Source organism: Ylistrum balloti, unplaced genomic scaffold (assembly GCF_031769215.1).
Source record: "Ylistrum balloti isolate Yb309-2 unplaced genomic scaffold, AGI_CSIRO_Ybal_v1 Utg370418, whole genome shotgun sequence".
In the NCBI taxonomy this organism is placed as follows: domain Eukaryota; kingdom Metazoa; phylum Mollusca; class Bivalvia; order Pectinida; family Pectinidae; genus Ylistrum; species Ylistrum balloti.
In genome coordinates this window covers 15,784-41,525 of record NW_026782283.1, presented here as the reverse complement: position 1 = coordinate 41,525, position 25,742 = coordinate 15,784, and the positions used below count along the sequence as shown (strand labels likewise).

The 25,742-nt window shown below is 34.2% G+C and overlaps 1 protein-coding gene and 2 non-coding genes across 3 annotated transcripts; 2 read left to right on the top strand and 1 right to left on the bottom strand.

Moving 5' to 3' along the window:
- The first annotated feature begins 243 nt into the window (after positions 1-243).
- On the top strand, positions 244-17,325 carry LOC132554616 (uncharacterized). The gene is made up of 8 exons (XM_060218936.1): positions 244-374; positions 1,550-1,662; positions 3,857-3,946; positions 5,628-5,723; positions 7,208-7,240; positions 9,892-9,944; positions 11,647-11,760; positions 15,289-17,325. The coding sequence occupies exons 1-7, from the start codon at positions 308-310 to the stop codon at positions 11,732-11,734; spliced, it is 540 nt and encodes a 179-aa protein (XP_060074919.1). The 5' UTR covers positions 244-307; the 3' UTR covers positions 11,735-11,760; positions 15,289-17,325.
- Positions 17,326-22,809: 5,484 nt separating this feature from the next.
- On the bottom strand, positions 22,810-22,882 carry Trnat-ugu (transfer RNA threonine (anticodon UGU)). Its single transcript has one exon. It is a non-coding gene; the product is annotated as a tRNA-Thr (tRNA).
- A 1,491-nt stretch (positions 22,883-24,373) lies between these two features.
- Positions 24,374-24,463, top strand: Trnay-gua (transfer RNA tyrosine (anticodon GUA)). The gene is given in 2 exon segments: positions 24,374-24,410; positions 24,428-24,463. It is a non-coding gene; the product is annotated as a tRNA-Tyr (tRNA).
- Positions 24,464-25,742: the final 1,279 nt, after the last annotated feature.

Below are 25,742 nucleotides of genomic sequence, written 5' to 3'. Positions count from 1 at the left end.
ATCCATTCATTTAAGATGTTCGACTTTTATCATAAGCTGATTTAATTAGAAAATTCAAGATTTATTACATTTTTCACGAGATATTGATAATGTCTTATAGTACTGGTACGGATTCGGAGTCGGGGCCAGGTACGGCGTACGCTTATTTACTTGCTCTAGAAGGGCAATAACTTTAGAATAAGCGTTGAAATAACCACGATCGAGACCACGTGGTTTTATCAGTAAATCATCGGCCCAGTGTCAGTAGCTTTAAGACTTGTTGATGTTGTGAAAAAGCTGGGAACATTGCCATTGGCAGCGTGAAAAAATGGCTTTAAGATTTTACCTTCGGGTTTTGGAAAAATTTCCAATGGCAACTATGTCAGTAACAACAGGTTTGTTGACTAGATGTTTCAGTTGTCAAGTTTGTTTACATTCGTGATGTTGAATGCCCTGGTGCCCATATATGCATTATCTGGATATTGGTCTTAGTACATACCCTATATAGTACTCTTAAAATGTACTTTATTGGGATTCCAACATTAATAACATTCCAGTGACATTGGCACGAATTTTGTTTATGTAGTGACATATCTCTATCTGGAATGTAAACAATTCGAGCAAAAAAAAAAAAAAAAAAAACAGTCCGACGTTCATACATAAAACATAAATGAACGTGTAGTTATTTACATTCCAGATGTATGTGGTATAGCATACATATACTGACAGTAATATACTTGGGTTTAGTCCTAATTATTCTGACTTTCTATCTATGTTTTTATAAAGACTTCAAACCATTACATAAAAGATACAAGAATATTTATTATATATGTAATACTGTCAAATCTAGATTACAATTCATATCGAATTTAATCTCAATGTGGAATCCGTCATTTTATTATGGTCACTTATTTTATGATCTATTGAATGGCCTACATTGATGATTGCACCATGTTAACATGTTGCCCCCATCCATCTATCCAGGATTCTCCAAATTATGTATTCCGGGTCAACGTCTTGAGATAATATATGCAATTAATTATCACAAAATTTCATCTGGAGCAGAAATGGAGAATGGAGGGTGCCCCAAATCTGAACCTCAGTGCTTTCTCTTTATCTGTCCTCCATAGCTGCTGACTCAAAAAGCATAACGTCTAATGATGATATGCATACTTTGACTCTGATTGTATAATTACAGATTAGCAATAAAGGCTCCATGTCATTTCCTGACAGGCTGAAACTAATACCACAACAGGACAAGAATCTGTTAAACAAATATACTGAGTATTGCTGAAGCTATACATGTCCCCTATATTGACCCCTGAAATGCTAAAATATTGTGTGATGTTTAATGGGAATTCCTCAAGAATAGAAGCAGCTAGAGTGCTGGAAAATCTTTCACAGATATAGGGACAAATGAAGAAATGGAGAGAAAAAACATATTTCCTCTACTTTCCAAGTTTCTCTGGTGGGAGACAAATAAATTCGTAAACACACTGTGTAGGCCTGTTATTGTGGGTGAATGCCAGGTACGATTTAATATCTTTCACCAATGTTTGTGTTGAATCAGGTACGCTGATGGCTGCTGGCGATAGCATTGCGCAAATAGCTGTGGAGAAAAAACAAGAGCCGTACGACTTCCTAAGAACAGGGCGCTTCCTTGGATTTGGTCTTTTTATAGGAGTAGGTAAATTTACCACATAACTATCCAGTTATTCATATGTTCTCTGATTTTGTTAATACCAGAAGCTAACAAAATTGGATGACAGTTAATTCCATATCTCCTATGTAATGTTGTAACATTATTGTGCTCAATGCAAACAAGTGTTGTTACTAAAGAATGAGGAAAAAATATTGACACCCATATTGATTATATTTCACTTTTACACAATATTATAAGAAAGAACAAATGTGTACAATCTTTTATATTGTCTTTCTTTGCTAGAAAGATTTAGAATTTCAACAGAAATAGGAATTTGATCAATACTAATTGGATCAACTGGTAACTCACATATGCCATAGGTGTAAAACATAATTTCATTGATCTTGGTTCTTTTGGTTTTGAAGCCTTGTGTGCTGTTATTGTAAAAGATTAACTTGTGGCTTCCACAATTGTCACAAAGCTATTGTGAGTTCAGTTTATGAGCTACCTTTAATTACAACTCCTGTTCATGTAGTTTTCTTGATAGTTGTTGCCATTCAGACAAGGATTTTTAACACAATATGATGTTGTATATCTTATTGTGAAATAATATATTATACAAATGATTTTCAATGAAAGTCCTAATTTTTTTGTCTGTGAAAAAGAAACAGGGAAAACATTACACAAGTCTCAACATTCCTTGCAATAAGGATAAAAAAGATAGTAAAATGTCAAAAACAGACTACTTGTAATGAGCTACAAAAACTTCGGAATGGTAGAAAGAGACATAAGTTCAACTCACATAGCTTGAAATATAGCCAAATAACAAGATATTCTGTTTAAAGAGACCCTATAGCACCTAATTAACACTAGACTCAGAATGAAAATTTCTTGAAAATTACTCGTTTGCAATTTCATTGACAAGTGCTTCACTTTTACTCTCTGAAGGATTCCTTACTTTGATTCACCTTCAGTGTTTTTGAAATTTCATTCCATTGCTGTATAACTGCTGTCAAGTATGAAAGAACAAACCCAAAGAGAGCGTTGTCATATCACTCATATGCAGCATTATCCCTTTGGATTTTTTTTCTAGAGTTAAGATTTGAAATAGTAACTGCAAGTTACTATTTGCTTTATATTTACTTATTTTCTGATGGAAATGATTTTGCATTTCTATCCATTTTGACAAAGTTTTGCCTCTTTATGAAAAAAATTAGACAAAATTTATCTAGTAATGTATTCATTTAGCTTTCAATGGAATCTCTTCAAATTGCCATGTAAAGTACCATCACTTCTATATAAATCTGTGCGCCCTTATATAATCTTGTATTTCAATCCTTTTTAAGGGAACATTATGCTCCTGTATGTGGAAAATAAAACTACATATATTCATTCATTCTTAAATGTTTTGCATTCTGTGTGAAGTGCCAGTACCATGTGGAATTATGTCCCTCAAGTGATTTTGCATTATAACCATTTATTTTTTGAGAGGTTTGCCACTTTATGTGAAACATGAAGACAATTTTGTGTGAAGTACCATAGTTCTGTAGATGTGCCCTTAAAGAAAATTGCATTACAGTACTACCCTTGTTGACAGAATTATCCCCTGCTGTGTTGTTGTGCATTCTCAAACTATTTCACATTTTGATCTTTTTTTTGGAAGAATCAGCTCAAAATGTGCTGTGAATAGCTATGTTGGCCAAGCATGATTTGTCACTCGGTAACTTGTCTTTGATGTCAGTTGTTTTTATATGTTATCATATTGTTCAATAGCAGGAATAACATGTGCACTGTGGGAGGAAAATTTCAAACCCAGCAATATCGATTTTGGACCATGTTGTCATTTCAATAACTGTTGTTATCCTTATTCATATGTCACTGGTTCAGATAATTAAAAGTAAAGGAAAGAAATTTTCAATCTTTTAACATATATAGCAAGCAAAGATTACACTACCAGGTAGACCCCGAAAACCCTATCAGGAGATTTCAGCTATCATTTTTTTTTTTTTTTTCGAGGTTTGAAGGATGACAATTGTATGAATATGCACATAGGAAAATTCTTAATTGTATGTAATGGTAATGAAATTATTTTTTGTGTGTCAATTCATAGTTAAACAAAAGATTGATGACTTGACCTTACAATTTATAATATCTGTTACACCATCAGATAATGGAAGATTTCATCGATATCGATCCACGTCATAATTTGCTTGTTATTTGTGGTGTTTTGTACAGGGCCCAATGTTCAGAATGTGGTATCTGGGACTGGACAAAGCCTTTAAGGGTACAAAGTTAGGACCTCTTAAGATGTTGGCTTGTGATCAGGTAAGGACTTGTGGGTAAATGAGGAAGGATAGTGTGATACCCCACATTGTGACTGTTAAGGAAAGACAACTCTGGGAGAGATTGGATAAGAATATGTATTGATAGGAAACTACACTTTAATCAGTTGAAAAAAGGTGTTACAAAATATCCAACACCACTGATGTGTGTCTCTTCTGCATACTGACTGAAAGGTCAAAGGTCATCATGTCTTTTGCTTGAATGAATATTGAACCAAGAATCTGCATGAATTGCCCTCGATTAACTTTGAAAGTTGTTTGAATAGATTCTCCTGACAAATTCTTCCTATTATTAAGGCCATAATATACATCAATTTAACAGTATAATATATACATATATTTCATATATAATTATGAAAAGAGAGAGAGATGTGGAAAACTTTGTTATGTAGATGTATTTTCCACTTATTACCCAAGTTGTTGGTCTACTCTTACTGCTGTGGGAACATTTCTGTGTCCCAACAATTACATTCACTTCAGTTCCATTGAACTTGTAATGCCAAGAGAAATTATCAGCAATACAGACTCAGTCCTTGTTTGCTTTAAGGTAACAGGTCTTTCTACCCACTGAATTAAATTATTTAATTGTTTTTAAAGTAATTGTATGGTCTAATGGATAGAAATACTGTTGTTATACTGATACAATGTTCGGTCAAATCTTGTAACGAGTATTTGTAGGGATAATACATTTTGCCATTTGTAAACTTTCTATTCTAATGTAATCTTCTCAATTACAAATAGGATCAAAGTGATGATATTGGGTGTGTAGTATGCTGATATGATGGACTACCAAAATGATTAAACTGAATGACCTCTGCCCACTTTCAAGGTCACAAGGGTCAAATATGTTGAAGTCTTTAAACAACTTCTTCTCAATAACCAAAAGGTCCAGAGTGCTGATATTAGGCCTGTATGCTGCTGAGATGGAGGGCTACCAACTTTATATATAAGAATGACCTTGACCCACTTTCAAGGTCACAAGAGTCAAATGTGTTGAAATTTGTAAACAACTTTTCCCGAATTACCAAAAGGTCCACAGTGCTGACATTTGATCTGTAGCAGGATAGGATGAAGTGTTACCAAGTTTGTTCAAATGATTGACCCTGAACCTCTTTTAAAGTCACAGGTGTCAAATATGTCAAAATCTTAAACAACTTCTTCTCAATAGGATGAAGGGTTACCAATTCCTTCATGCGACTGGCATTTTCTCTTTATAAAGGTCACAAGAGTCAAATAAAATTTCTTCTCAATAGGTAAAAGGTTCAGGCTGTTGGTGTTGGTTTTTTAATATAAGTGAATGAAGGGCAACTGATTTGTTCAAATAATTGACCTTGACATGTATTCAAGATCTCTTGGGTTAAGTGAGTTGAGGTCTTGAAATTTCTTTTTCAACAAGCAATAGGTTTGGAGTAATGGCATTTGTGAAGTATGTTACATGTAAAAAGAATATGATTTCAAATTTGCAGATAATGATTTAAGGAACCAACAATGTTTTCTTTGTAAGCTGTAGAGTAATTTATCTTAGGCCTATTTGGCCTCCTCCATATATAGGTCATTATTGTCAGATGACCGTTAAGGCCCATTGGCCTCTTGTTTAAGGATATTTGATGTCACTGAGAACACAAGAACAATTAATCTCACTTTAACATTTATCTGTGTTTCAGCTTTTGTGGGCACCTTCATTTTTATCATTTTTTCTCGGAACAATGGGAGCTTTGCGAGGAGACTCCGCTCAGCAAATCAAAGAGAAGATTTCAAATGTAAGCTTTTGAAGGTATATATACATTTGTATGTTTTAAAACATTTATACTCAAATGAGTAATGTTTTAATGATAAAAAGACAGCCTTCAGCTTGGTGTGAACTACCAAATTTTTTGCACTTTCGACCGACACCCTACCACTAGAGTAAAAGGAAGCTAAAACTTGTAATAAGGTAACCTGAAAATTTTACACATGCCAGGGTTTTATGTGTGTAAGAAACATGTTCTATGTTTTTGATTCTCATAATTTTAGATTAGACTTGGAGTACTTATAGTTAGAAATACCCTGCAACCATTTCTATGGTGAATCAAGATCTCAAAAAATGTCTGTTATGCCTGATACATCGACACCAATTCATAGGCAAATGTGAAATTTGATGATATATCAGGCCCACAAAAAAAACGACCATACAGATTCTGATCTCATTTTCTCATTCTGGTACTCCAACAAACAACTGATATGTTGTACATTTGTATATTGATATTGTCTCCGAGTCGTCTATTTACAACAAAATTTTTGTGTTCACTTAAACATAGTCTATGATCTCACATTTATTTAAATGTAAATTTGGGTTGATATATAGATTCTTCTGAAATTTCATTGATAAGATTGAAAAATTTGCTATATACAGGAATCAGCCTGTAAGATTTTACCGGGGATTCGGGTGGTGGGGGGATTGGCATATTACGTTAGCTATGACCATCGATCCATCCCTTCCTGTCTTGAGAACCTCTAGACAGATTTTATTCACATCTACCCCATAAAATTATAATGTCAAGTTCTATACATCTATAACTCAGTCAATAGTCTGGTATTAGCCGAGGCAACCTCAGGTGAAAAAGTGTGGTTCAACATTCTGTGTATCTCAGAAAGCTGAAAAATGAAATGTGTACTGTCATGGTTTTTGTCCAAGGACAAGGTACATACCCGTGATTGCTGTGGATAGCATGCAAAGAGGGTACCATGTGTTGTTCAGTAAGGCCACCACTAGCAGTACAGGGAGACCCTCCCTCGAATTGATCTTGGATCTCCACAGGGCAATTAACACAGCAGAATGAACTAACAAATTTGTGCTTGATAGATTTTTGTAGAAAAAGGGACATTCTTGTCTTTAGACATTTTCTAGTTCAAATTCTTTTTACTCCCCATTCGTTTTACTTTGTACATGTACCGGTATTCTTTCTGGGGAGGAGAGACTAAACCTAAATACTCCAGAACTGTTGTTAAATAAATCGAAAGATTAAATCTTTGATCTTTTTATAAAATAATGAATTTAGAATGACAAATTTCATCAAATTTTCAAAATTGAAGTTACCAAATGCAATTTGTTTTTCAGTGAAATATTTTAAGGTGAAACCTTTTTATTTATGGAGGCAAATTTGTTTATTCAATAATCTGAATCAGAACTGTATACAGACTACATCTAAACATTACACCTTTAATGTCTTCCATACTTAACCAATATAATGTTTCTTTTCTGCAGGATATATGGCCAGTTCTAGTAACTAACTGGAAGGTATGTAATTCTTTAAGGTCAGTCCTGGTTACTAACTGGAAGGTATGTCTCCTGTAAGTTCAGTCCTGGTTACTAACTGGAAGGTATGTATTCTTTAAGGTCAGTCCTGGTTACTAACTGGAAGGTATGTCTCCTGTAAGTTCAGTCCTGGTTACTAACTGGAAGGTATGTATTCTTTAAGGTCAGTCCTGGTTACTAACTGAAAGGTATGTCTCCTGTAAGTTCAGTCCTGGTTACTAACTGGAAGGTATGTATTCTTTAAGGTCAGTCCTTGTTACTAACTGGAAGGTATGTCTCCTGTAAGTTCAGTCCTGGTTACTAACTGAAAGGTATGTATTCTTTAAGGTCAGTCCTGGTTACTAACTGGAAGGTATGTATTCTTTAAGGTCAGTCCTGGTTACTAACTGTAAGGTATGTCTCCTGTAAGTTCAGTCCTGGTTACTAACTGGAAGGTATGTATTCTTTAAGGTCAGTCCTGGTTACTAACTGAAAGGTATGTCTCCTGTAAGTTCAGTCCTGGTTACTAACTGGAAGGTATGTATTCTTTAAGGTCAGTCCTGGTTACTAACTGGAAGGTATGTCTCCTGTAAGTTCAGTCCTGGTTACTAACTGGAAGGTATGTATTCTTTAAGGTCAGTCCTGGTTACTAACTGGAAGGTATGTATTCTTTAAGGTCAGTCCTGGTTACTAACTGGAAGGTATGTCCCCTTTAAGTTCAGTCCTGGTTACTAACTGGAAGGTATGTCTCCTGTAAGTTCAGTCCTGGTTACTAACTGGAAGGTATGTATTCTTTAAGGTCAGTCCTGGTTACTAACTGGAAGGTATGTATTCTTTAAGGTCAGTCCTTGTTACTAACCGGAAGGTATGTCTCCTGTAAGTTCAGTCCTGGTTACTAACTGGAAGGTATGTATTCTTTAAGGTCAGTCCTTGTTACTAACTGGAAGGTATGTCTCCTGTAAGTTCAGTCCTGGTTACTAACTGGAAGGTATGTCTCCTGTAAGTTCAGTCCTGGTTACTAACTGGAAGGTATGTATTCTTTAAGGTCAGTCCTGGTTACTAACTGGAAGGTATGTCTCCTGTAAGTTCAGTCCTGGTTACTAACTGGAAGGTATGTATTCTTTAAGGTCAGTCCTGGTTATTAACTGGAAGGTATGTCTCCTGTAAGTTCAGTCCTGGTTACTAACTGGAAGGTATGTATTCTTTAAGGTCAGTCCTTGTTACTAACTGGAAGGTATGTCTCCTGTAAGTTCAGTCCTGGTTACTAACTGGAAGGTATGTATTCTTTAAGGTCAGTCCTTGTTACTAACTGGAAGGTATGTCTCCTGTAAGTTCAGTCCTGGTTACTAACTGGAAGGTATGTCTCCTGTAAGTTCAGTCCTGGTTACTAACTGGAAGGTGTGTATTCTTTAAGGTCAGTCCTTGTTACTAACTGGAAGGTATATCTCCTGTAAGTTCAGTCCTGGTTACTAACTGGAAGGTATGTATTCTTTAAGGTCAGTCCTTGTTACTAACTGGAAGGTATGTCTCCTGTAAGTTCAGTCCTGGTTACTAACTGGAAGGTATGTCTCCTGTAAGTTCAGTCCTGGTTACTAACTGGAAGGTATGTCTCCTGTAAGTTCAGTCCTGGTTACTAACTGGAAGGTATGTATTCTTTAAGGTCAGTCCTTGTTACTAACTGGAAGGTATGTCTCCTGTAAGTTCAGTCCTGGTTACTAACTGGAAGGTATGTCTCCTGTAAGTTCAGTCCTGGTTACTAACTGGAAGGTATGTATTCTTTAAGGTCAGTCCTGGTTACTAACTGGAAGGTATGTCTCCTGTAAGTTCAGTCCTGGTTACTAACTGGAAGGTATGTATTCTTTAAGGTCAGTCCTTGTTACTAACTGGAAGGTATGTCTCCTGTAAGTTCAGTCCTGGTTACTAACTGGAAGGTATGTATTCTTTAAGGTCAGTCCTTGTTACTAACTGGAAGGTATGTCTCCTGTAAGTTCAGTCCTGGTTACTAACTGGAAGGTATGTCTCCTGTAAGTTCAGTCCTGGTTACTAACTGGAAGGTATGTCTCCTGTAAGTTCAGTCCTGGTTACTAACTGGAAGGTATGTCTCCTGTAAGTTCAGTCCTGGTTACTAACTGTAAAGAAAGCATTCTCTACATAACTTTTATAAATTTAGTTATTAAGAGGACAAAGTCTTTTAAAGAGGAGAAAGAGGTGAACCTGGTAAGAAAACAACAGAAATGAGAACAATGGTTTGCCTTAGTTATGATTTTATTATCAAATAAGTGAAATTGTGTGACTTACAAAAAACTATATTTCTGCCCAGTAGAATTATCAGTTAATTATATGTTATTGTCCTGTAACAGCTCACACTCAGACTCAGAGTAACATGTAATATTTTGAGCCCTCTGGGTTTATTGTCTTGTAATAAGCCCACCCCCATGCTGTGATGAGTCAGAGTAATTGTGCTGATGATCTGGGTTTATTGTCCTGTGATAAGCCCACCCCCATGCTGTGATGAGTCAGAGTAATTGTGCTGATGATCTGGGTTTATTGTCCTGTGATAAGCCCAACCACAGAGTATAATGAGTCAGGGTAATTGAGCCACCCCCAAACTCTGATGATATATATATATACCGATTTCTTTGCTGTTATTACAGATATGGCCAGCTGTACAACTAGTGAATTTTTACCTTGTGCCTCTACAACACAGGTAAGTGTTTTTTGTGTAATTAACCTAAATGTACATCTCACCTGTATGCTACAGGTATTAGATTTCACTTGTACTACCGTAATTGCAGTCTTAAATGCTGAGTAGGTTGGTGTTTTTAGAAACAATACCTTAAATGTTGTACTTAGTAATATCAAAAATGACTTTTTGTTGACTTGTCACTTTGTCACCTCAAAATTGACAAACATAAACTGATTGAAAAAAAAACAATAAAAGAATAAAAATCTTTTAGTGAAAATGAAAGTGTGAAACTTTATTAAAATTTTTAAAAAGAGTGTATATCCACGATTTATTCACCAGCATCTTAAAAGCATTGTTTTATTTTGAAATACGCTGAAAGAGTCCTTTTTTAAGAAGGCAACCTAAATGTATCAATGTTTTTTCCCACAGATTCTAGATCTCAGTTTTCAGTGTTGTGTTCCACTCCTCTACGTGTTATGTTTCCCATTCATATTAAACAAGTAAAATGTTTCCATATGTTGTTAAGCCATTTTAGCGTAAAAGCTGGATACAAAATGTAGTTTGTGCAAATAGCGTCTTTAAATTCATAGCAAACTAGAAACAAATAAGTAAGAAATACTGCTGATTAGTAATTACAAAAACACAACTATATTTATGATACAATCTCAGAGGGCCTTTTTACGAACTTTTCTGTTCAAAATTCTTTCCTAATTGGTTTTTATATGGTAAAATCCTTTATATTCCATCACTGATGATAACAATAAAGCCATTCATTATAACATATACTACCAGTAACTTTTCCATGCAAAATTATTTTTACCTATTTTCTTACAAAAAAAGATATTTTTCACACAAATTGCCTTTGTTTTCTCCATCCAAAACTTTAATGAATTAATTAACATGATTTTGATTTCAGTATGAGTAATGCATAACCTTTAAGGTCATCTGACCGAAGGGTCTGTCGCCTTTTGTCCGGCGGTGTCCAGCGTCCGTCATACGTCAGTCGTAAACATTTTCAACTTCTTCTCAAGTTCTACATGTCTCATTGAGCTGAAACTTACCTGAAATGATCATGACATGATCCTGACCAAAATTGTTAATTTCAGGTTGGTCTGAAAATCAACATGGCCGCCATCTTGGAAACACATTTTTAACTTCTTCTCAAGTTCAAAATTTGAAATCTTGTATTTTATGTCAGATGACCATTAAGGCCCATGGGCCTCTTGTTTAAATTCATATCATTTTTTTTTTTTTTTTTTACATTTCAACTTAAATTCAACTTTAGATCCAATCACAAATCTACATTGAACTTGTCCCTTAGGTATCTATATAACATTGGTTGTGAATCTTCTTAGCTGTATTGTATTTATAATTATGATAGACATCTCACAGACGTGAAATTCTTTAAAGAGAAAGGCTGGTATGACAGTTCAGTGTTCTGATTTTTGAACCAACATTGACACTGTTGTATATAGAAATTTTGTTCATTTTATGATTGCTTGAGGTTTTCTTTGATTTGATGAAAACCTAAAAGATAAGGTGGTAGGTGCTTAAATACAGTGTTTTGCCTTAATCCTGCCCAGGGTTATAACATATAAGCAATGAAATGGATTTATTACAGGCCAAATATACACAAATTAAGGAGCAGATATGAGGTTTAGAGCTTACTAGCAGCCATAGTCATCATGCTTGATAAAAACAGCAATATTTTTCTGATCTGCAGAGTGTTGGTGGTGAACTTTGTTGCTCTTGGATGGAATACGTATATGGCTTGGGTTTCTGAAGCAGAAAACCAGGAAAAAACTGATTAACAAAGAAAATATGTTAGAGCATAAAAGTAAGTATATTTCTTTGTAGTAAGGTCTGTAGTCTGAAAGCTGTTACAGAATCAATTGATGATATACTTCATATTGGCTAATATGGCACAGAATGCCCTCTTGTCTTGTACACACATGGAATGAAGTGTTAAAAAGTTCGAAAAATGGCCCAATGCAATATCTGTCATCCCTCTTGTCTAGGAGAAAACTGGGATAACGTTTAGAAATGTTCGTTTAACTGTTCTAACCATGTCTTGCTAATGTACTGAAGATTTCAAAATTTACAAATAAATGTTGTTTTAGTGTCTGTTGTGCTGGTAATCAACAGTGAAAGGAAATTATTTACAGGAAATTTCAGATTTCTTTAAAAGAATTTTTATCAGAGTATTCTTAAAGTTTTCCGATGTAATAGAATAGAAGTTCTTATAACACAACCAGCAGACGATTACAGTGTGACGTTTCCGTGACTACACGGTCACCTTCATCAGACAAATGACCAGCATGAAGCATACTAGCACTGATGTGCGCAGTGAACCAGATGGTACGGAATCGACCAACTTTTTCGGCTGTACTATAATCCTATATACACTAAGGTAGAAAATAGTGTGATGAGATGATCAACAGATAATAGACCAAAAACACACAAGATGGTAACAATGTACTGTAGATAATTCACCTACTGGTTGTGTTAAAAGAACTTTTATTCTATTGACATTACCGATCTGAAGAAATATTCCCATGTAAATTGTGCATAAATTGTCAAAAGACATAATGAATGGAACTATTGACATATATAGAATGAGCAGGAACTATAGAGAGTTATAGTATAAACAGGAACTATAGAGAGATAAAGTATAAACAGGAACTATAGAGAGATAAAGTATAAACAGGAACTATAGAGAGATATAGTATAAACAGGAACTATAGAGAGATAAAGTATAAACAGGAACTATAGAGAGTTATAGTATAAACATGAACTATTGAGAGATATAGTATAAACAGGAACTATAGAGAAATATAGAATAATATAGAGAGATATGGTATAAATAGGAACTATAGAGAGATATAGTATAAACAGGAACTATAGAGAGATATAGTATAAACATGAAGTATAGAGAGATATAGTATAAACATGAACTATAGAGAGATATAGTATAAACCGGAACTATAGAGAGATATAGTATAAACAGGAACTATAGAGAGATATAGTATAAACAGGAACTATAGAGAGTTATAGTATAAACATGAACTATTGAGAGATATAAGTATAAACAGGAACTATAGAGAGATATAGTATAAACAGGAACTATAGAGAGATATAGTATAAACAGGAACTATAGAGAGATATAAACAGGAACTATAGAGAGGAACTATAGAGAGATATAGTATAATATAGAGAGATATAGTATAAACAGGAACTATAGAGAGATATAGTATAAACAGGAACTATAGAGAGATATATAGTATAAACAGGAACTATAGAGAGATATAGTATAAACAGGAACTATAGAGAGATATAGTATAAACAGGAACTATATAGAGATATAGTATAAACAGGAACTATAGAGAGATATAGTATATAGTATACAGGAACTATAGAGAGATATAATACATGAACTATAGAGAGATATAGAATAAACAGGAAGTATAGAGCATTATAGAATAAGCAGGACCTATAGAGAGATTTAGTATGAACAGGAACTATAGAGAGATATAGTATCAACAGGAACTATAGAGAGATATAGTATAAACAGGAACTACAGAGAGAGATATAGTATAAACAGGAACTATAGAGATTTATAGTATAATATAGAGAGAGATATAGTATAAACATGAACGATGTACTATGAGAGATATAGTATAAACAGGAACTATAGAGAGATATAGAATAAAAAGGAACTATAGAGAGATATAGTATAAACATGAACAATAGGGAGATATAGTATAAACACGAACTATAGAGAGATATAGTATAAACATGAACTATAGAGAGATATAGTATAAACAGGAACTATAGAGAGATATAGTATAAACAGGAACTATAGAGAGATATAGTATAAACAGAGAGATATAGTATAAACCGGAACTATAGAGAGATATAGTATAAACAGGAACTATAGAGAGATATAGTATAAACAGAGAGATACTATAGAGAGATATAGTATAATATAGAGAGATATAGTATAAACAGGAACTATAGAGAGATATAGTATAATATAGAGAGATATAGTATAAACAGGAACTATAGAGAGATATAGTATAAACAGGAACTATAGAGAGATATAGTATAAACAGGAACTATAGAGAGATATAGTATAAACAGGAACTATAGAGAGATATAGTATAAACAGGAACTATAGAGAGATATAGTATAAACATGAAGTATAGAGAGATAAAGTATAGACATGAAGTATAGAGAGATAAAGTATAGACACGAACTATTGAGAGATATAGTATAAACATGAACTATAGAGAGATATAGTATAAACAGGAACTATAGAGAGATATAGTATAAACAGGAACTACAGAGAGATATAGTATAAACAGGAAGTATAGAGAGATATAGTATAAACATGAACTATAGAGAGATATAGTATAAACAGGAACTATAGAGAGATATAGTATGAACAGGAACTATAGAGAGATATAGTATAAACATGAAGTATAGAGAGATATAGTATAAACATGAACTATAGAGAGATATAGTATAAACCGGAACTATAGAGAGATATAGTATAAACAGGAACTATAGAGAGATATAGTATAATATAGAGAGATATAGTATAAACAGGAACTATAGAGAGATAAAGTATAATATAGACTAAATCTTTCAGTGTCCCCCACACTTAGTATGTACAAGGTGTTACTCTCAACAGTGGAAATAGACTAAATCTTTTAGTGTCCCTCACACTTAGTATGTACAAGGTGTTACTTTCAACAGTGGAAATAGACTAAATCTTTTAGTGTCCCCTACACTCAGTATGTACAAGGTGTTAATATCAACATTGGAAATAGACTAAATCTACAAGTGTCCCCTACACTCAGTATGTACAAGGTATTAATATCAACAGTGGAAATAGACTAAATCTTTCAGTGTCCCTCACACTTAGTATGTACAAGGTGTTAATATCAACAGTGGAAATAGACTAAATCTTTTAGTGTCCCCCACACTCAGTATGTACAAGGTGTTACTCTCAACAGTGGAAATAGACTAAATCTTTCAGTGTCCCCCACACTCAGTATGTACAAGGTGTTAATATCAACAGTGGAAATAGACTAAATCTTTTAGTGTCAGGGGTTAGTGAAAAGATTAATTTTTTCCATAGCATTTAAGGCTAAATAACTGATCAAAATATATCTGTCCCAGCCAATCTACAGATGTGAAATGATCAGAAATATTCTCAATTTCCTTCATTTTATGTTTTAAAATTATCTCTAACCACTGATTATCTCTAACAAGCCTTTGGGCAACCGTGGCCTGCTGTACATCTTGTATTTAGGATAGAACACAAATGTCTTAATGTCTTATGTATTGTTTTTAAATCAAGGTTTCTTGCCAGAATGATGAACAGTAGCAGTACATCTAGAGGAAGCCAATCAAATTAGTAAAGACATCTCATAATTCTACCCCTTCAAGATTTGCATTGATGAAATTCTGAGGAATGAAGACCCCCAAGAATTTAAAACAATATTGTATACTGGAAGAAAACAGCTTCATATCAGTATCTATTTTAAAACAAAAGTGACACATTTCATATCCACCACTGTAAGACATGATGTTTATTGTTAGGTTTGATTTTTATAGCTTTACAAAATAAATTGTTTCATGTACATTCAATTTTGAAGATAACTATTGCCAAATAAAGGCACTTATGTTTAACAGATTGTTAATATATGAATTTGTTGATTTAGAGTGTTTTTTGGGGATTTCATTTTTCAGTTTTACAAACAATTAATTTCATGAACATTTTATTTCGAAGATAAACATTGTCAAATAAAGATTGTATTTAACAGATTGCTGATATATCAATTTTTTAATTCTGAGTACCCTTGAAATCATCAGATATAAATCCTCCACAAAAATTGATGACATCACAGTAATATAAATCATTGTCCTGAATGGAATTGCATGGGACTGTTTTGTATATCAACAACTTGTCTATGAGCTGCAATGTAAGATAAGTCAGTGGTACAAATAATCTTACAGCTATTTCCTACCAATCGTAAGACATGGGTTTAAATAAATCACTTCAATTTCCTGAATATTCTTATTTGTAAACTTACCTCTTCAGACATGTTCGAGAATTCATGATTTCACAAACTATGGTCTAGAAATAACTTGATATGTGCAAATGATGGGCATTTGGATATATGGACTCTGATATGGGTAAGCAAAGCAGCATGAATGTCATACTGAATTTTTTCTGTACAACGAATTGCAAGGGGCTTGAATTCACAATTGACTCTCATGGTATATTAATGCGTAGATAATCCCAGGCAAGATATAAGTTATTTACAGTAAATAAGACTCGTCTTGATTACATCACATGATTGTCTCAAAAGTGAAAATGTACAGAGAAAATCAAGTGAGAGTTTTCCTTTATATTTAGCTCACCGTCATCAGATGGTGGGCTATTAAAAAACACCCTTTGTCCATGGTCCATCTGTCTGTCGTCTGTCTGTTAACAATTTTTGTTTTGGCTATTTCTTGAGAAGTACTGGATGGATTTTTTTCGAATTTCTGACGTACATTCCCATTGGTTCTAAGTTGTGCCTGTGTGATTTTGGGAATGCCATGTTAGATTTTTTCTATGATGTTTGTTATCGGTATTTCTTTAGAATCTCTCAAATTTCATATTAATGTACCCTTTGGTGCCTAGTTGTGCTCATAATATTATGATCAGAAAAACAAAATGGCCAACAATAGGCCATCTTGATTTTGACTTTGAAAGTTTGTTATCTTTCTTTTTTCAGTCAAACTGTGTAAATCTTTCTTTACTTTCATGTGTAGGTTCCTCTTGGTCCCTAGTTCTGCCTGTTTGATTTTGGGACTGATCAGAGAAATAAATTGGCTTCCAGGAAGTCATCTCTGATTTGGTAGACAGAGATTATTATTGCTATTTCTGCAAAGGAATATTCAAAATTCTTATCATTTAGAACAAAAATAGAGAAGAGAGAAAAATGGAAAAGATCCAACTTTCAAAGAGCAAATAAACCAATGTTGGCACCAAAATCCCTCTGGGATCTCTTGTTTCAGAAATATAGTTTATTTGATAAATAGAATATTCAATTTTGCATTTATTAAATGTATTAAAAAATTAATATGCCACAAGCCATTATTTAAAATAATTGAACTTGTTAAATAGATTTCATATTACATTGACACTCATGTAAGATCCTCTGTAATGTTTACAGACACCACGTTAGATGTGAATTATATACAAGCCAAACTTTCATTAGATGTTGATAAATCATGCTGTACCTAAGGGGGAGGTAACTGTTGATACTGATGCTGAATTTATCAATCTATCTACAGAATTCATAGGCTTTCCACAATGTACTCTTATTTTTAGTTCTGTTTTTAAATTGTGATTACTGAATCATATATGTATAAAAAATCAATTTCAAAAATTTATCAAATTTATTCTTTTGTTTATTTTTCTCTCTGTTTACATGCTCGTTGTAAAATTACCTTATTAGGTCATTGTCATCGTCAGTCGTCATGCGCCATTTGCTTTGCACCATCCACTGTGTGCCATGCATAAACTTTCCATTTAAATGACTTCTTCTCAATAACCAAAGGGTCAATGTTGCTGATATTGTTGTACGATTTTCACCTGCCCATCTACTAATACTCAGCCAAATGGTGACTCATACTGAAACAAACCCTACTGTCTGTAACATCACAAGTAGCAGCCATCATGGAAGGAATAGGTTACATCAAGAACAGCAATGATATGCAATGTTTGAATGTTTTATGGTTTTGAGGATAATTCTGACAAATAGCATTATGTAGCCGGTAAACATTCACACGAAAATTCACCAGAAATGGCAGAATTAGATATATTTATTGTCGACCTTAGGACAAGAGATGAGGCATCAGTTATATATGGAAAACCATTGCTATCATGGAAAATGCATATACATTGTTTCTACACTAATTCATACTAATAAACTAATAATCTGTTACTAGACTTAATGAAGGATTGCACATGTCTGAAGATATTTGAATTGAGGCCTACGGTAAAATGAGGATTTCTGAAAATAAAAATTGTACCGGAGTATTAAAACTTAATGCAACATCTAAAGTAGTGAAAATATAGGTCAAAATATTCCTTTACTTAGTGTAAAGATGACACTATAAAAAGAAGTGAAAAACATTTTCACATGGCATGAGAGCTTATTGTTAAATTGTAAACCTCATCTCTAAGGGATTGATTTTTGGCAGACATATTACATGATCTTTTAACATAATTCCGATCAGTATCCATACACTTTTGCCAGCGATGTTTAAGGGCCACGATGCGACTTTTAAGGAAGTTATTTTATTAACAGTTCAGAAAATCCTCCACTGCATGTATGACGTCATCATCTGACCGAAAGTGGGTACTGGAAATGGCCTTTCGCAATAGTTACAATGGATGAAAGTCTGATGGAGGGAGATCAGACGAATAAGGCGGATGCTCAATCAATTCAAATTCACAATCATTAATGATTGTCATTGTGATTACCAATTTGTGAACAGGGACATTGGCGAGATAGAACAATACACATTTACTGAGTGTTCCCGTGGTGCTTGAGTTAAAAACTTTCTCTCATCTTCTTAAGAAGTGATGCAAAATATGCATTCTTTGGCGTGGGTGAGCCATGTTGCTTCCATTCGTTAGACTGTTGTTAAACCTCTGGGCTGGTATGGCTGACCTACGTTTCACCCATAGTCACAAACCTCTGCTGAAAGTTAGCAGCATCTGTCTCTAAAAGATTCAGTTTAGCACACGACAAAGTTCACCTGGTGTGCGTCTGCCCAACTGTCTTAAGTCCTGGTACCCCACAGGCTGAGAGCATTCCCATTTCAAGATCTTCCATAATATTGGAATAGTTGTACTAGCATTATATCTTTGTAACTCGCCTGTCAGCCATAACAATATTATGGACTTCATCGAGCATTTCTTGGATTGCACAGTGACAGGCTTTCCAGGATGGGCGCCACCCTTGAAGCTCTGTCTGCTACTCTTAAATCCACCTTCCTCCTTTTCACAGTAGCATATGAAGGGTCACCATTCTCTTGTGTTGCTACCATATCAGTGTGGATGTCCTTATGTGTTAGACCTTATGCAAATATTGAATCACTTTTTTCAGTGATTTTGTCCATTTTGCAAACGTCACTTGCTTTGTTTACAGCCTTAAATAGTTATTGAATAGTCGAGCTACCCCTGATTAACTTCTTCAATACAAGACTCACAACTTATATGTATTAATCAGCCCTCGAAAGCTATTTCGTGCCATGATTTCTATATTCCGTGGTACCGCTTCGGTCCAAAAATACAGAAATGTATCGGTATTTCAAAATAATGCCAACGTTGGTAGCTGCTGTTTTTATTACTGATAAGATGTTTCGACATATTTTGTATATATTATTATGACAATTTCATCATCGTGTATTCCTTATATCATGACACCAATTTTGATATTTTATTTCATTTACAGTACTTATTTGTGAGATGATCAATTATACTGCGGACTATCACGGATAGAATATTTTTACGTAATGATAGTTTTCTCGAAAAAATAAACAAGGTTCCATTTTAAATTAAATTTGAATAACACTAAACACGCTTGTGTAACCGCAATAGGCCCAATTAAGACCAAAAGGATGTCAGCAAGTGGGTAAGGGTAACCTGGACTTCAAGTTAATTCGGCGATTTGTTTATGCTATGCTTTCGAGGTTCCGTTTTACAACAATGTCCTCAGTCATGATAACGAGGAAAGGTATAAGGACCAATTTGACGAAAATTATCAATGACTAAAATGCAGAAGTCTGATCAGATGGTTCATTCATACAGACATATCTTTGTGAGACGTGAATGGACAGCTCTCCCTCTGCAAAATTCCAAAATTTGGTTACTACGTTAAGATATGTTAACTTGCTAAAATCGCTTGACTTTGTATAACTGCAGATTACAATAAACATATTGCCGCTGATCACGAGTATGGATTATTTTACTGGCATATTTGTCCATTTGTAAAGAAATTCAATTTTTAATCAGTTTTGTGTTGTATGAATTAAGGATTCGTCATAATTTCTCGAGGTCAATTGGATAATAAAAAATATACTATTGATTCGCGAATTATGGAAACACAGATTAATCTAGATAGCATTAATGAATTATAATTATAATTATAACACCAATGCAATATTGAAGTGCTTCGTTAATATATATGCCTAATTTGATGATATATGCGGGATTTTGAGTTATACCGCTTATTTTCTTCTGTTCGTTTTCGAATTTCTTATTGTTTTGAAAAAAAGACGACATGTCATATGATTTGGAAATCATGTGCCCAAACCCAGTTGTATATATCCAATATCATAAATAAAGCATGTTAAATAGGGGACAAACACCTAGAATTCTTCAAAAGTAAAAGTCGAACCCGGATCGACTGCTTGGAAGGCAACCATGCTGACCGTTACACCACCGACGCATTTACTTACTCAACAAGCTCGTTTACAAAAGAAGGTGACTGATTGCTTGAAATTAAAAGGCAAACAAGGAAAGGTACTTTTTACGGGAACCCAGATAGAATGATTTATAGATGCAACTGATACCCAAGACCTAAACCTTGTTCAAAACCCGATGTCATGCCAATTAAATACTACATATATATAACATTGAACTTGTTTTCTTTCTAATACATATTTTTGATAAAGAACAAAAACAAAACAAAGATACCAACATGTCACAATAATCATAATCCAAATTCAAATTTAATGGGGGCCAAATATCATCGTATCATCAGCGTTTGACTATAGGACGCTAAATCACAAAGGCTCCATATCTAAATCTTAGGGTTTTAAAGTACAGGAACAAAAAATCAGAGGATGTATAATTAGCCACTATGTTGCAATATCAATATGAACAGCAATTGATGTTTTCTAAGAGAAGATACCACCTTTGCAAGGGCGATATTAGGTGGTAGACACTGCTGGTAAACCTTTAGTCCCCTAGGTTTACCGTAACCTGCATTCAACGTTTTAATTCAATCGAGTAGCGACATGGTTTGCAACATTCGAGTGACTATCAGAAATAGGAAAATTACGAAAATCGTTTGATAATGGGGCTAATGCACCTCATCATCATTTTTTGGATCACTCTCGATTTCTTTGGAGTTTCCTCACTTTCTTCCTAGTCTTCAAAGGTTGTACAAAAGAACAAGTCAATAACACTTCTTACTACAACTTAGTGGTTAGATACAGTAGAGCAGGGATGTGTTTTATCACTTGACGTGACATTGCTTGTAATACATAAGGTCAATAACCAAAGCAAGGAGAGGTCAGGGGTTGGAGCAACAGCTTGAAGAACAAAGTATTAACACAAGGACATCACAATTTGTCACCAGGATGAAAACAACAACAAGGAAACACCAACATTACGTCAATATCATAATAATTTAAACTCAATTTCAATAAAACTAGGCAAAATATAAACACAAAATAGATTAACATGGAGAATCCTGAGAATGTACCAAGAGAATAAACCAGGTGAAAATTAATGATAATCAAACTGATAGAAAGAACTGTCATATGACAGATAGATTTTAAACTACACCTGGCCCGAGGATCACAAAGGTTGCGATTTATTAGTGAAGTGTTATTTCCCTTTGCTTTCTACACCTAAGTGTGACGCGTTATTGAATGCCATTTCTTTGAACGCATATCAGCGTGGAGAACTTTCGTGTCTCTTGAAATCAGAGAATCCAAGGTGTTAGCCAATGGCTCAGTCTATGCACATTGTGTCAGATTGAACTGTATAAATATGTGCTTATTCCTACTGATTGTCAAGTTCAGTGGGTGATTACGACTGATACGTTAGGATGTATACGCAGATAATAGTAACTACCGCATGACGGCATGATCTGAGTGAAGGGTTATTTCTACGAGACTATACATTCCTCTGATGCCTTAAGTATCCATATGTGCTGGTGGAAGAAACTTTTTGTGCTTTTACCGTATTTACAGTAGTTATAGAACGAATACTGATAACCGTGTGCACGAAATCCTACACAAAATTGTCCACATACATAATGTACACTTCCAGTAGGCTCTTGATACCACATATAATTGCACATATACATACATATGAATTGTTTAAAAGGTAGTTGTTGTCATGGAGATTAACCAGATTGGTAAATATGTAGGAATAAAATACTTCGGGTAATTTCCAGTTATTATCTACATCGTAACAAACAGCATATAAACTGAATTGTTGTATTGCAGGTTTTTACCTTCTTTCTCTGGGAGTTTGTTTGGATAAAAGGCTTGATAACAGCACAGCTAGATAGAGGTAAATAATGGTTCGTTAAAATTTAATATTGTTGCCACGGAAATATTAATTCAAAACATATCAACCTTAACCTTCAATAACTAGTCTAAAGCTGTTAAGTATAAAGATTGTTCCCAACTTTGTTTCATTTAATGCTTTAAAGTTTTTAACAACAACTAGTTATCTCTAACCAGCTTTTGAACGACCGGGACCAGGTGTCAAGATGTTATTAGGGATAATGATAAAGGTTACTTTACTATACCTGATAACGAAGGAGACAGTGTAATATGATATAAGCCGTCAAGTTGGTTGAAAAAACTAAACATGATGTAAGGTATCGGTGAGGAAACAAATTTGAAGTAGACAGAAATTCAACAGAGGGACAGGTAATCGAAATGGATAGAGAGCATTTTAAGACTCAAGAGTCATTTTGGTTGCTATTGATCAAAAGATTGTGACCTAACTGGTGATCGAGAAGTGGATTGCATCTTAGTATATAATCTTAGTGAACACATTTAAAATATTTATAGCCTCCAGTGAGGATCGAACTCACGACCCCTGGTTTACAAGACCAGTGCTCTAACCACTGAGCTATGGAGGCGGTTGACACACATTCTAATACAATGTGGATATAAATACTTTAAATCGGTAAGTAACAGCTGTGACCCTGGAGGCCTTTTCCTTATTGAATAGAAGTCAAACATCCTTTGTTAATCCCTTGTTTTCTTAATTGTTATATAGACATATGTCAATAATATCCTGTTATTTTCACATTGCTGCCGAAAAGTTTGCGATTTCAAAAATACTCAGATTGATTGTAAAAGCTTAAACCTAAAATTGATCAACTGGTGAGATCACGAAGTGGATTGATATAATCTAATGGAACTCAATAAAAACATGTCTAGCCTCCTGTATGGATCGAACGCAACACCAGTTCTCTTTTTTCTCTCTTTTGAAAAATCAATTCATTATTTCAAGCAAATAAGACCTCTTAAATTAAAAACTCCTCACAGAGCATATAACAAAACATCTAAAATGATTACAACACTACCATGTTAACAATTCACAGATATCTAAATTTAATCTCACAGTTGGTGACTTTAAGAATTAATCTACTGAAAGGCGTTCACTGTTATTACACTGATAAGTCATAAGATTCTAAAACCTCTGACTCGTTAGAATAGTCAATTGGCTTCAAAAGTTTGATGTCAGTAACAAGATGTTTCTTGAAAAGAGCATATTTCTTCTTCATGTGATAGTAGACTTTGATATAATCAAATTCTTATGAAATGTTTAAAAGAAAACGTCTTACGATTAATCTTGGTAAAGTTATGTGCAGTCCATCTATTACACTATGCCCGAGGAGTCGTCAGGCTTTAGGTATGAGGAAGTTGGTTTTCAGCTTTCGTAAAATTTTACTGAGATCAAGAAAAGGCTGTTTCGAAGAGTGTGATACATATTTTTTCATTAATAATACAAAACTAAGGTGTTTATGTAGATGTTTATCTGAATATGTGTAATGACAAGGACTGGGAAAGTAAAGTTAGTTCTGTAAAATTAATTTAAGGTTATGGTCGCAACTCTCCAAGGAAGAGCTACTGTAATCACTTTGATGTCTAGATGGTGGACTGTCTTAAGGTCATTACCAATTGTTTATCGTGAAATGGTGAAGGCGTGCTATGCCTTCCATACAGTAAATATGGCAACATGGATATATCTTCAGGTATGAATAACCATTGTTTTTCAACCCAAAACTTGTCAAGAATGGCAAACCTATTTTTTATCAGGCTGGGATAACTAAGATCAAACATTTCACACTTGAAGTTGTATCTAAGTTCCTTTCTCCTATTGCTGAAGTTGAGATTGTAAATAAAGGTGATCCCGATATCTCCGTTGACACTGTTCTATCCGATTTTGATATTCTTATAAGGTGTCTTCCAGGGGATTATAAGAAAGCAATTTTAACTAATGTACACATTTATAAGAGAACAGAGTCCAGACCATATATTACTTATAAAGATTACAATGGAACCATTGCACAGCTCGATCCCAGGACTACCTGGGATATCTATGCATGATTTATTCGCTATCTCCCTTGATAGCTCAGTTGGTAGAGCGGAGGACTGTAGTGGTTAACTTCAAAGCTATCCTTAGGTCGCTGGTTCGACTCCGGCTCGCGGGATTGTTATATTTTTGATAGTATTACAAAACAACTCTGAAAATTGATAAGCAAATCAACATTCGCTTACATAATAATAGTTAACGAGCACCTGATGATTAGCAATTGGAATAAAATGTATACTGCAATGACCGTAATTGGATAAAGAAAAATTTACTTACGTTATGTTAACAGTTTATCAAGTATAAAATTAAAACGCCCAACGTGGGGCTCGAACCCACGACCCCGAGATTAAGAGTCTCGTGCACTACCGACTAAGGCCATAGCTCATAAGTCTCCAGCGCTAACCAGAAAAAAAATAATGAGAAGTAAAGGAAAGGAAAAGAAGTTAATGAAAAAAAAAGGAAAAATGATGGAAATGACTGAAATAAGAAGGAATTTAACAGTTATTACATAAAATAAAGGATATAGCATATAAGTCTACAGCACTAACAAGACAAAAAGAAAAAAAATAATGAGAATGAAAGGAAAGAAAATGATGTTAATAAAAAGAGGATAATGAATGAAATGACTGAAACAAGATGGAATTTAACAGTTCTTACATTAAATAAAGGAGAGTAAGGAATGTGCTTAGTTTTGCTCTTTTAACAAATCTCAATTCAACATAAATATAAAATGAAGGATAATCTAACTTTTAATTGATAATGAAATAGACAGTTTCAAATGTTCCAGAACTGCAAATATATATTACTTCCACTGAGGTTTGAACTCAGACCTCTTTCCAAGAAAGGAAAGTCTTCTTTCCAGTTGAACTACAGAAGTCTCTTTTCTTTGCAGAGCCTGGTATTTGTAACTGTTATGGTTGAAAGTTTGTGGCTAAGTCCATTGACAGAATAACATGATTTGTTAGTGGAACTGACAATCACTCCAAAAACCATAACAAATTCTCCTCTGCTTTCACAAGGGCTTGGAACCTTCTACTATAGGACAAATATATGAAAATTTTGCAATATAGTAGGCAGCATTAAACATTTTTATGATTATACGTTGTTACCATTTCCTTCTTCAGAAGTTTTCTTCTTTTAACAACCTTGCAACCCTTCAATTTCTAGCTCGGTTCATCAAGTTCATCAGGTATGGTTAATTCAACTTACCACTGTTGGATGGTTTTCTGGTTAAGACTTGGCAGTTGAATGTCTGTATTACTAAGGACCCTTCCACTGGACATAACAAGGAACTGGATCCGTGAATATCCTTCCTTGATCAAAATCCATCTGGACTGAAAGGTCTTAGTCTTCTTGCAGCGTTTATCACTAGGATAACACTGCAGCAGTTTTTCAAC

Bases quoted from the DNA above. Each gene is read 5' to 3' on its own strand.
- LOC132554616 (XM_060218936.1), top strand. From the start codon at position 308: ATGGCTTTAAGATTTTACCTTCGGGTTTTGGAAAAATTTCCAATGGCA. The intron at 3,947-5,627 runs GTAAGGACTTGT...TCTGTGTTTCAG, and splicing joins AGATGTTGGCTTGTGATCAG to CTTTTGTGGGCACCTTCATT. The intron at 7,241-9,891 runs GTATGTAATTCT...CTGTTATTACAG, and splicing joins TTCTAGTAACTAACTGGAAG to ATATGGCCAGCTGTACAACT.